Source organism: Colobus angolensis, unplaced genomic scaffold (genome assembly GCF_000951035.1).
Source record: "Colobus angolensis palliatus isolate OR3802 unplaced genomic scaffold, Cang.pa_1.0 Scaffold33, whole genome shotgun sequence".
NCBI lineage: Eukaryota > Metazoa > Chordata > Mammalia > Primates > Cercopithecidae > Colobus > Colobus angolensis.
Window position 1 is genome coordinate 3382139 of NW_012116599.1, and position 12700 is coordinate 3394838.

The 12700-nt window shown below is 42.3% G+C and overlaps 1 protein-coding gene across 1 annotated transcript in view; it reads right to left on the reverse strand.

The window, feature by feature from the left end:
- WDFY1 (WD repeat and FYVE domain containing 1) overlaps positions 1-12700 on the reverse strand; it is a 76920-nt gene that overhangs the window by 35888 nt on the left and 28332 nt on the right. Inside the window, exons 2-3 of the mRNA XM_011951914.1 lie at positions 6124-6191; positions 387-460 (exon numbers count right to left, since the gene is read on the reverse strand). Coding sequence (XP_011807304.1) covers positions 387-460; positions 6124-6191 — 142 coding nt within the window. The remainder of the gene's footprint in view (positions 1-386; positions 461-6123; positions 6192-12700) is intronic.

The window sequence follows — 12700 nt, forward strand, 5'->3', positions numbered from 1 at the left end:
AAGTGCAGTGGTGCAATCTCAGCTAGCTGCAGCCTTGACCTCCTGGGCTCAAGGCATTCTCCCACCTCAGTCTCCTAAGTAGCTGGGACCACAGGCATGCACCACTACCAACTAATTTTTTTGATTTTTCGTAGAGAAAAATCTCACTATGCTACCCAGGCTGGTCTCAAACTTCTGGGCTCAAGTGATCTGTCCGCCTCAGCCTCCTAAAGTGTTGGGATTACAGATGTGAACCACCGTGCCTGGCCTAAATTAAACATTTTTCATGCCAAACAATCAAGCATTCATTGTTAATCCAAAGTTAACTGGCCAATAAGGGACATGGGAGGTCAATACAAAGAATATAATATAAAGAATATAATAAATACATTCTAAAAGCTACCTACCATTACGGCTCCATTATCCTGGCCCACAAATATCCGTCTGCTGTCATGATGGTAAGCCATAGCAGAGCAAGGAGCTGCCAGAAAGACAAAGAGCACATTACCAGCAAAGCTAAGCACTTTAAGTCATTCTTCAAAGTGACTGATTAAGAACTACATAATTTAGGTTCACAGAGAGTAAAAATGTTTTCTAAAAATTACGTAAATTGGAAATGTTATTAAAGTTCTCTCTGTTGCCTTAGTTTAAAACCTTATTTTCACAAATCTTCTGTTATTTCTATAATGCTGGGTGAAGCGAGCCAGCATGAAGTTTCATCTGACTGAAAGTCCTACCTGTAGTCTGGCAAGCCTTGGGGACCAGGGCTTGCACAGTGTGTGATCTGCTGCCCAAACACTCAGGAGGTCATCCTGCCCCTGCCACCCTTCCCATCAAATGTCAAAGAGTAGCTAGAATCTGTGCAAAGATGGGTTCCCAGCACCAGAATTCCTATTCTATGGCATATGTGAGCATATGTGAGGTGCAGATATATGGCATATGTGAGTTGTGAGGTGCAGACAGGTTTCCTTGTCCATAGCAGTCTTATGTGACTGGGAGAACAGCTGCCTCTCCTCATGTAAACACTCTTTCCATGTTCTACCTACCCGCTTCCAGAAATCACAGGCTAGAGAATGAGTTTCAGAAAGGAGAAATTCTAAATTGTCTCCTTTTACCAAAAATTAGAATTAAAGTGATTTATAAATTGGAACATTTGAAAAAATATATATTTGGGTTCGTTTCAGCCTAAGGAATTTTAGCGAGCAATGGAAGAACCAAAACAAGGAAATGCATGCTAGGGAACAACAAAACAAAACAAACAAATTTAAATTTACTTTGGAATAGAACTTGTTGTAAAAGATAAGTAGGTATGGTGGCTCATGCCTATAATCTCAGCACTTTGGGAGACCAAGGCAGGAGGAGTGCTTGAGGCCAGGAGTGGAGACCAGCCTGGGCAACATAGTGAGACTCCATCTCAAAAAAAAAAAAAAAAAGATAAAAGAAAAAACGTCTTTTAAATGAAGTCATCATTTGAATGTAGTTTAAAGTTCTCTCTCTCTCGTAGGCCGATATCCTCACCAAAGGAAGTCAACTACAATACTGGATTGTACCCCAAAGCGAAAACATAGCTAACTGCATGATCAGACCATAGAGACTGTTTCAGTTGCATCCAAGAACCGTGTAGTTGACTCTGAAAGGTACGTACTGAAATTGTGCACAAAACAATTAGAATTGACTATGAGCCTGTATACTCCTTATCCACTATACTGATGTTTGAGATGAAAAGAACAATCAAGTTTAAGAATTATGACCACAAAGATAAATATACATATCTTTATACTATCAAAATGCTCTTTAATAACCATGCATACACTTATCTTTGACAAATCAAATCATGCTTTGATGCGTTCAGAGATTCACTGTCATCATTTTTGCTTGCTTTCTAGATGGCACTAAATGCATTAGTTTTAAGCTTCTTTCCAATTTTTTTAATGCCCAACCCTATAACAAACAACATAAATATGTAAAATCCCTCTTTTGTGTAAAAATTACAAAGTGCTGGGTAATTTTATGAAGCTAGACAATTATAACATTTGAAAAAGAAAAAGAGGGTTTCCTTAGTTTGTTTTGTATTATATAGTGATATCCTGGCTCTCTCCCTGGAAAGGAGGTTTCTAATTGAGATAAGCAATATAAATGTAATATAGAAGGGGAGGGGTTGGATATAAAGCAAAACAGGAATCATCTTTCAAATCAGTTAGCTTTTTTTTTTTTTTTTTTTGAGATGGCGTCTCGCTCTGTCACCCAGGCTATAGTGCAATCTCAGCTCACTGCAACCTCCGCCTCCTGGGTTCAAGAGATTCTCGTGTCTCAGCCTCCCGAGTAGCTAGGATTACAGGCACCCACCACCACACCAGGCTAATTCTTGTATTTTTAGTAGAGACGGGGTTTCACCACGTTGGTCAGGCCAGTCTCGAACCCCCGATCTCAAATGATCAGCCTGCCTCGGCTTCCCAAAGTGCTGGGATTACAGGCGTGAGCTACCGTGCCCAGCCAAGTCAATGAACTTTTAAAAAGCCATCACTGCAGTCCAAAATCAAATGTTTAAAACTTTGGATCACACCACAGGGCCAAATTCAGCTGACTGCATATTTTGTTAATAGTTTTTTTTTTTGAAACACAGTCAGACCCTTTCATTTATGATTGCTTGCATGCTACATTTATGTATAACTTATGATTGCTCACATGCCATATTTATGTCTTATTTATGACTGCTTGCATGCTAGGAAGGCAGACTTGAGTAAGTGCCACAGAGATTGGCCCACGTAGTCCAAATGTTTACTGTCTGGCCCTTTGCATAAAAAGTTTGTGGACCTACCCTTCGCTGTGGTGGGAAGCATAGGTTTGGAGTCATAGATGAACATGGATTGGAATTACAATGACAAGAAATCAACTTAACCCTTCTAACCTCAGCTTGCTTGTTCACAAAATGGTAAAAATATTATCTGCCTTGCATAGCTGTTGTGATGGTTTCATAAAACTATATTACCAAAAAAAGGCATGAAATACACAGTAAAGATAGAAGCCAAGAGTTACCATTTTTCTTCAGCTAAAGCAGAGTCTGAACATTATTTTTTTATGTGAGGTAATGTTATAGAAAGAACATAATTGGACTGCATATAGCAGTATAATAAGGCTTGGCTTATTAATCACTCTGTCAAGTCACAGGAAAAAGTTTAAATTAGTGGATATAACCACTAAGACATCCTAAATTGGATAATCTGCAGATAGCTTTTAGAACTAACATGGCATTCTGCTTTTCGTATTCTAAATTTAATTTTGAAATAAAAAGTCATTCTAAAACAGACAAGCAGTTATTTTTCACAATTCATTCACTCTGTGTTCTTCTTGTGGTGCACCTGCAGTTTTATCAGCAGATACAGGTCCAAACAGAAGCAATAAAGAAGCATCTAGAAGTAACACACTGAACATGTGCAGATACAAACATGCAGGTGTCGACTACCCACTGCGAAGCTGTGTCTGTTCTTTCAAGTTCCTCCTTCCTGAGCTAGAAGCTCCTTCAGGAGGGGACAGTTAAGCCAAGTTAGAAACGGATGAAGACAGAGAGATCCACCGCCACTTGCTTGAGATCTAACAGCCAAGAGAGAACACACATTTCTACTGCTAAGGTTTTGGTGCCCTGGGAGAGAAATTCATGAGAAAGTTGTACTAAATATTTGGGGGAAATGCAAGTCAAGGAGTAACTGAACTAAATATGAGACAAAATCCATCTCAGTCTCTGTCTCTATTCTAATGAGAATGAACTTCAAGATTAAGGACTCAGGGAGATTAAGCTATGACCAAAAAGCTAATTATGAAGGAAGGGAAGAGTGGGAAGCATAAGAGCCATAGTATTAACAACATTTTCCACAATGATAACAAAACATTTCCCTGCACTGATATGCGTTCCTCAGGCTGTTGCTACTTCCAGCTCTCAGATCTATCTCTGGGTCACTGGAAAGTAAGGAATTAGCCTACCAAGTCTTTTTGGGAGACTGGGGCGGGTTGGGTCACAGGTGGGCTCAGAGGCCCAGGATGTCCCACCTACCTCTACCCTGCTGCCAAAATTTCCAAAGTAAATTTATCAGACAGGCTCCATAAACACCTTCACTAAGACATCGGTTACTTCATACCTCAAGGTGAGAATTTAGTGTGAGAACCAAGGTTATGCATCCACAGTACATGCAGACATGGGTAACAGAAGAGATGCCACTGCTTGGCACAATAAATTATGACCAGGTTTTCAAGGAGTCTTCAAATGTCCTATGTATTATAAAGCTTTACTGTTCCTTTCATAATAGTTATCTTTATGCCAGGGTTCCAAAAGGTCTCTCTCAATTTCACTGAATGACTACCAAGACAGAGAAGCTGGCTAGCCTGCCCAGGCTGTTGGTAGAAGGCAGAAAAATAACAAACCCTAATAAACTACTAACTTTTTGTGAAAATTATTACAGGATCTAAATGCTGCATGCACAATGAAATATATGCATAAAGAAGAAAGTGCTACCAGAGGAGAGAGGTGCCTGAAAGGATGACTCAAGCTGATGAGATGTAGTTTGCTGAATAACTGGCTGTTCTGTCTTTATAACAAACTCCACAGCCCTGGAATACCTCTTAAGAAAGCAGTGGACAGCATCAGCAGCATCTGCAACCACTGTCAAGAGCTCTTCTTTGGAAAACTTGACAATGGTCTTCAGTAACAAACCATCAAGCATACACTGAAGCCTTTTTTCTTTTCTTAGTGGAGGTCCTCTGTGTATTAAAATTCTTAACTGAGGAAAATCACTTATTAAGGACCAAGCCTCAAAGAAATTAGCAGCTACGGAGGTCTTCTGTCTGGCTACTTGGCATAACGGAGTTGACTCCCCGTTTGAACTTTGGTGACATCCAGGCATTATCTACAGGGCTTTCTTTTCAAGAACAGTTGAAGAAAAGAAGTGGGAGATAAGGATGGTGATGCTGCTAAGATTCACATCAAGGGCTAAAGTTTATATGTCACTTTATGTAAGTATATCCCAGGGCTGCTTTTTTTTTTTTTTTGAGATGGAGTTTGCTCTTGTTGCCCAGGCTGGAGTGCAGTGGTGTGATCTCGGCTCACCACAACCTCTGCTTCCCGGGTTGAAGCGATTCTCCTGCCTCAGCCTCCTGAGTAGCTGGCTAATTTTGTATTTTTAGTAGAGATGGGGTTTCATCATGTTGGCCAGGCTGGTCTCGAACTCCCGACCTCAGGTGATCCGCCTGCCTTGGCCTCCCAAAGTGCTGGGATTATGGGCATGATAATGGGCATAATCTGGGGTTATGGCCAGACACGCCTGGCCTCCAGGGCTACTTTAAAGGCTCCAAGCAGAAGCTTCATCATCCAGATTTATTTATAGAACATACCTGACTGCTGAGAAAATTCTCTATTTAGAATGTGTTGTACCTTGGACCATGTCTCTCAATAGGTCCAGAGGTGGGTGAAAAGGTTGGGCAAAGGCAGTCATGACGCTATGGAGGGCACAGTCCTTTTTTCATGTCGATATTGGCTACTACAAAGGACAAAGTTACTACTAATATAAGTTGGCCAAATTAAGACAAACTGAGGAGAACATGTTCATTTTCCTATTTTTTTTTTCAGTTTTGCTCAAGTCTAATTCAGTTAAGCCATAGACTCAACTTCCGTTGCAAAAGAAAAGGACTTTTCCTGCAGTTTATTACAGCCTGTCGGAGGTATTAGGCAACTAAGAAACTCATTTTGAAATCTAGCAGCAATATTTAATCAGACATTTTGAAACTTATTTATTTTTATTGTTTTGAGACAGAGTCTCACTCTGTCGCCCACGCTAGAGTGCAGTAGAGCAAACTCGACTCACTGCAACCTCCAACTCCGGATTTAAGTGATTCTCCTGCTTCAGCCTCCTGAGTAGCTGGGATTACAGGCACACACCACCACGCCCAGCTAATTTTATATTTTTAGTAGAGACGGGCTTTCGCCATGTTGGTCAGACTGGTCTCGAACTCCTGTCCTCAGGTGATCTACCCACCTTGGCCTCTCAAAGTGCTGGGATTATAGGTGTGAGCCACCGTGTCCAGCTGACATTTTAAAATTTAAATCATCAATAACATTAGAGACATTCTCTCAAATGGAACAGTTCAGCTACTTACAGGCCATTGTGTGGTAAATGCTGGGCCAGTACTGACCACTGTCTCTCTTCAGCCATACCCGGATGGTTCTGTGGAGAAAAGAAAAGAAAAAATGGAGTAGTTTTTAGTAATTTTATCTTTTGTGTTCCATGAGAATTTAATTTTTAAAATTTGTTTAATACTATTTCCTAACTGACCTTATAAAATTAGCCGGACAAACTGGACAAATATATACATATATGTACACATACATATATAGTATATAACATATATATTATATACAGATACATATATAGTATATCATATATGCACATCATATACATATACACACTATATATAGTCACATAAAGTATGATGATATAAGTTATGCAGTACCTAGGAGTAAGGATTTCAATTCATTTTAATAATATGAAAATGTTCGGCCGGGCGCGGTAGCTCACGCCTGTAATCCCAGCACATTGGGAGGCCCAGGCGGGTGGATCACAAGGTCAGGAGATCGAGACCATCCTGGCTAACACGGTGAAATCCCATCTCTACCAAAAATACAAAAAACATTTAGCCAGGCATGGCGGCGGGCGCCTGTAGTCCCAGCTACTTGGGAGGCTGAGGCAGAAGAACGGCGTGAACCCGGGAGGCAGAGTTTACAGTGAGCTGAGATCGCGCCACTGCATTCCAGCCTGGGCGACAGAGTGACACTCCGTCTCAAAAAAAAAACAAAAAAAAAGTTCATTACATAATGACATTGAAAGAAAACAGAACTGTTAACTGCTTTTCTTGGTAAAAACAAATTGTGTGCACTTGGTGGTTGACCATCTGGGCAGAGGGGAAGGCGGTGGCTGTGAGTGGGAAGAGGCTCATGGAGGAGTGGCATGGGGAGGGGCGCCACACACACCGGGAGTACACAGCAGGCTCAGGCTTGGGCATGGCATTCTGCCTTCCGCCCCCCGGAGGAAATCACTCCACACAACATCTCTGGGGATCTTTTTCATCAGAACACGCACAGGGCGATGAGGAAATCCTGTGCACATGCAGGAAAATGACAAACGACCAAAACAGCCAGAGTTTCATACTCGGGTTTATGACCTCAGAGAAACAATGGGAGCCCTGCGGTTCCTGCTCCTGCACTCTGAAGGCCTCTGGGTGCCAGGCCTCTCCGTCTCCTGCATCCCTAGGACATCGGGGACTCCGCAGGTGATCACCCCGCTCTGCCTCTGTACTCATAACCAGCTTATTGTCCCCATTGCCAACTCTGTGACAATCACTTTTATATTTCTCATTCATTTATTTATTGATGAGACAGAGTCTTGCTCTGTCACCCACGTTGGAGTGCAGTGGCATGACCTTGGCTCACTCCACCTCCTGGGTGCAAGGGATTCCCCTGCCTCAGCCTCTCAAGTAGCTGGGATTACAGGCGCATGCCAACAAGCCCAGCTAATTTTTGTATTTTTTTGTAGAGATAGGGTTGCATCATGTTGGCCAGGTTGGTCACGAACTCCTGACCTCAAGTGATCTGCCTGCCTTGGCCTTCCAAAGTGCTGGGATTACAGGCATAAGTCATCACACCCGGCTCTTATGTATTATTTTTTAAGATGCAGTCTCGCTCTGTGGCCCAGGCTGGAGTGCAGTGGTACAATCACGGCTCACAGCAGCCTCGACTTCCCAGGCTCAAGCAATCCTCCCACCTCAGGACCCCAAGGTGCTGGTATTAGGGGGATGAGTTACTACACCTGACACATTTTTATATTTCTAACAGCAAGGTAGATTCTGGCATACAGTAGGAGCTGAATAAATGTTTACACCCTTAACCTAAAATACACGAAGCCTAAATATTGATACCATATGTTTCCAGTTTTGAGGCCAAGTAAAACTGGATGGTGGGATGCATAAGTAGCATGTCCTGGAGGCAGTGTCCTCCCTGACCCTTGAGACCAGGGAGACCCTCACATCCCCTGACCATAGCACTTCCCAGGAGGTTTATCCACTCCGTCCTTGACGCAGAGCCAATTACCACAAGGCCTGCAAGCCAGACCTATGCGAGCACAAGGCGGAGACCATTTGTTTGTGGCAATGAAGGGCATGATAAGACCTTCTCAGGGACTACCACCTGAGTCCCCATGTCCTCATTCACACGGGAGGAAAGCTGTGCAGCTGGTGGCTGTAAGCAAAAATTCAACACAAAATCAAACTTGGAAGAAATATTTTCAATGCAAACATGAAAATGCACAAAGACAACAGGTATGCGATTTGGAGGCTTTCAGAAGATCTTTAAGAAGCATCAGCAGCTGGACATCCAACAGGGCCAGCACACCAGTGACCTGCTGCTCAAGTGTGCCCGGGGGGATCAGGAAGCACCCACCGCACCCAGCAGGCTGGGCCCATGCGGCCACAGACCCATGAGGGCTGCACAGTATATGGCAAAGGGATGTTCCTTGGTGGCCAAAACATAGACAGAACTTCTGAAACGTGAGAGAAACCCCTAAGGAGGAAGTATTAATAACGTGCAGTACGCCAGAAAACATTTACATGGAAAGATGATTTTCAGCAGCACATGAAAACACATCCCAGAAAGGGACGTGGGTCGCTGCCCAAGAGAAGAACAGGGTGGAACCTGCACAGCTGCATGTAACCTCCAGAGCCACCTCTCCTTTCAGGAGGAAGAGTGCCCCATTGTGTATGAACACGCTGGCAGTGGGAAACCTTGCAATAAAACAAAGTCTCACTAGGCATGGCTGGTGCAGGATCCTGACAAGAAAATGGAGCTCAAAGTAAAACCATCTGGTGAAAAATGGAGTTTTTCACTTTTCACTTGCCTCAGTGGATGCATCCCTTCTCAAGGGAAAAAGATGGGCAAGGCTTATCTTTGCTTAAAACAGAGCGGCTGAACCTTACGGAACACAAGGTACTCTCGACAGTGGCTATCCTCGCCTTCGGCTAAGCATCACATCACTTTGTTTACAGGACTGCAGACCAGTGGGCCTGGTTATCTTCCCTTGGAAGCCTGTTTTTCTTTATTAAAATCACTGATGCAGAACAACAACAAAAAATACAAGTAAAACTGGTCAGAGACCAGAGGGACAATCAGAATAGTGGTTGCTTCTGGGGTAAGAGGAAGACTGAATGCAACCGGAAGAAGTAAAACTTCCTAGGGGAACGGCAAGGCTCCAGGTGTTGGTGACCACGGGTATATGTATTTGTTAGAACCTGTCCAACTCTACCCAAGATCTGTACACACTATTATATATGATTAAAGTAAAACTAGTAGTTGGTCTTTATTTATCCAAACAAATAAGACGACTTAGCACCACAGTGAGATTAACGCTATTCTGTATGTGAACTGGATAGAAACAAGGCTTAGGGCTAACACAACTGGATCAATCCTCTAGATCCACCAACCAATTGATAGGAAATACACAGGACATGGGAACATATTGAGCACCATTCAGCAAAGTCAAGACTGCAGGAAACTCCACAGAGAAATTACTGACTTGCTTCTACAAATAATTTGCAAGGGAAAAAAAAATAGAGAGGAAGGACAAACCTATGATTAAAGAGATTTTAGAGGTCTATCAAGTAATTAAAATATGTAGACTTAGTTAAATCCTAATTCAAACTAAAAGATATATATAGATATTTGAGGATATTTTAAAGAGTTTTTTTTTTTTGACAGAGTTTCACTCCGTCACCCAAGGTCTCCCGGAGTGCGGTGGTGTGATCATAGCTCACTGAAGCCTCGAACTCCTGGACTCAAGTGATCCTCCCACCTCAGCCTCCTGAGCAGCTGGGACAACAGGTGTGTACCACCACACCTGGCTGTTGCTCATTCCTTTGGGTGTGTTAATGGTGTCACTGTTTGTTTTTTAAGAAGTAAACAATAATTCCTATATATCACGTTTGCCATTCTCATTTGTCATCCTCAGCATGACTACCACAGTCTAGGTCCCATCTTTCACACAGCAGTCAGCCTGCTCTCACAGGAGTAGTGGACTCTTGCCTCCCTCTGCTCCATCTCCAGTGTGCCGACCCCCAGCTACCTCTCCCAGGGAGCCACCTGGATCACAGTGCTCCTATGCTCAGAACCCACCAGTGGTTGTCTCAAATCCAGATTCAACTGACAACCTTAGTGCCTATGACTCCCCATCCCAGAGCCTGCATCCCAGAGAGCTGTCATCCTCACGTTCCCCAAATATGTCCAGCTCAGATTATGCCCTAAATCTGCCTTCCTCCCCACCCTACCAAGAACTCTTCTCTCTAGACAGTGTTTTCTGGGCAGATCACAGGATGGATGCCATCTCGGCATAACTTCTTCATCTAAACGAATCAGTGGATGCTTCCATCCAATGATGATCCTTAGACATGAATGACCAATTTATTATTGCAATATGTTGACTATATTCCATATTACTTAAATCAGAATGTTTATGGATATATTCCGACATAGGGGATGAAGCCAAAACCATTGCAATAAACAAGAGGCCAACTTCCTGCTAAGCATTAACTCTGTTCAACGATTCTCCTCCACCTCCAAACACACAGCGACGAAGGCCAAGGCACCTGGAGATCAAGGATTCACGTAGCACCACTTCACACTTACAGGCTTCATTTGTACAGTCACAAAGTAAATCTGCCAGCTGCCTGCGTGTTCGACTTTTTTAGGTCAAAGGAAGAATGGAATGCTGACACGTCCTAAACCTCTTCGAATCAATCCCAGAATCTTAGGTCATAAATGTGTAGGTGGCCCAAAGCTTCCAGTGGCACATGCTCTTCCTTGGTGCTCGTGGAAAGGGGGCGGGCACAATTCAGACATCAGAGAACTCTGCTGGGAGAAGAAAATCTTAAAGGTTGTCTCTTCCAACCAAGTATTTAACCTGGAAAAGTCTAATGTTAATTTCATACAGTTTTAGAATACTTAAACTAGCCCAAAGTCAAAATCGAATCTACTTAGACTCCATGGGTTTAAATTGGACCCATACTAGGACCCAACTAATAAACTAGGAAACTGTCAAGACTTCCACGATCTCTTAGGGTTTTTTGTTTGAAAGCTGTCAGTCACATCCCAGCTGAGAGAAGGCCCTCCTTGTCTGGGAATCAGGTTCTAAATGAGGCAACTAGCCTGGATTGTTGGCGCTACCTTTGTCTTCACACCCTCACCTGGCATTCCCTTCCATCTCTTTTCAAACCAGACCCTTCCTCTTCCAAGGTTAAATCAGACCAATGTTAAGTTTAACCCTTAACACTATTGTACCCCAAGAACCTATCTAATAAACAGAGATGCTTATTTCTATGAGTAATATATTAATGCATTTTGTATTATGTTCAGAATATTTACCAAATGGTTGTAAAAATAGTTTTAAGTTGGGCCACTTATTTAAAATACAACAAATTCCAGACTAAAAATATTACTATCCAGTAAATTGGAAGTAAAATCTACTATTCAGTAAGTTGAAAGCAACATAATAATACAGTTTAGTAATATTTACAGGAGCAAACTATTTAAAAGTCTAGGATGATATTAATAAACTGTAATCCCAGCACTTTGGGAGGCCGAGGCAGGTGGATCACAAGGTCAGGAGATCAAGACCATCCTGGCTAACATGGTGAAACCCAGTCTCTACTAAAAATACAAAAAATTAGCCAGGCATGGTGGCGGGCACCTGCAGTCCCAGCTACTCGGGAGGCTGAGGCAGGAGAATGGCGTGAACCCAGGAGGCGGAGCTTGCAGTGAGCCGAGATCACGCCACTGTACTCCAGCCTGGATGACACAGCAAGACTCAGTCTCAAAAAATAAACAAATAAATAAACCATCTAATCACTAAAGTGTCAAGATCAGATGGTATTATTTTTGTAGAAATCACAATATGTTCTGTCTAGATTGAATGTCTAAACCACTCCCTCCACTAAGATAAAAAGTCTTATGTTTTTTCCTTTAATATTTTAACAATTTTACACCCACATAAACTCATCTAATGTTTTTCCTGCTGCTTATTCTGCCCATTTTTTCTAATGGCTAGATTTTCTTTTATATTCCAGGACCACATCAATCTGGGAAAAAGAAATCTTTCCTTAAAACCACAACCTTAGAAATGTGTTCATTCTTTTCCAAACTCTATTTTTAAGTTGTTTTAAAACAATAGTCTGATATTTTTCCAAAAGGTCCTTAAAAAGGAACTGTGTCATTGCTTTCAGAGCCTAGTAAATGTTTTCCAAACTTCTCCATGCTACCATTCCTATGGAGGGCTTCTACCGCCTATCTCCTCTGCATTTTTAATTAGAGAAACAAGGACTTATAGCTGCAATATATTCCAGGAACAAATGAGAAAAGGTATCTCCACATATGACTATGTTATACATATATAACTTACAGGGTATGCATGCCACTACCATCACTTACTTACTTTTATTTATTTATTTATTTATTTAACAGAGTCTCGCTCCATCTCACTCCAGGCTGGAGCGGTATGGCACAAGCTCAGCTCACTGCAACCCAGGTTCAAGCGATTCTTGTGCCTCAGCCTCCCGAGCAGCTGAGATTACAGGCATGTGTCACCATGCCTGGCTAATTTTTGTATTTTTAGTAGAGACAGGGTTTCACCATGTAGGC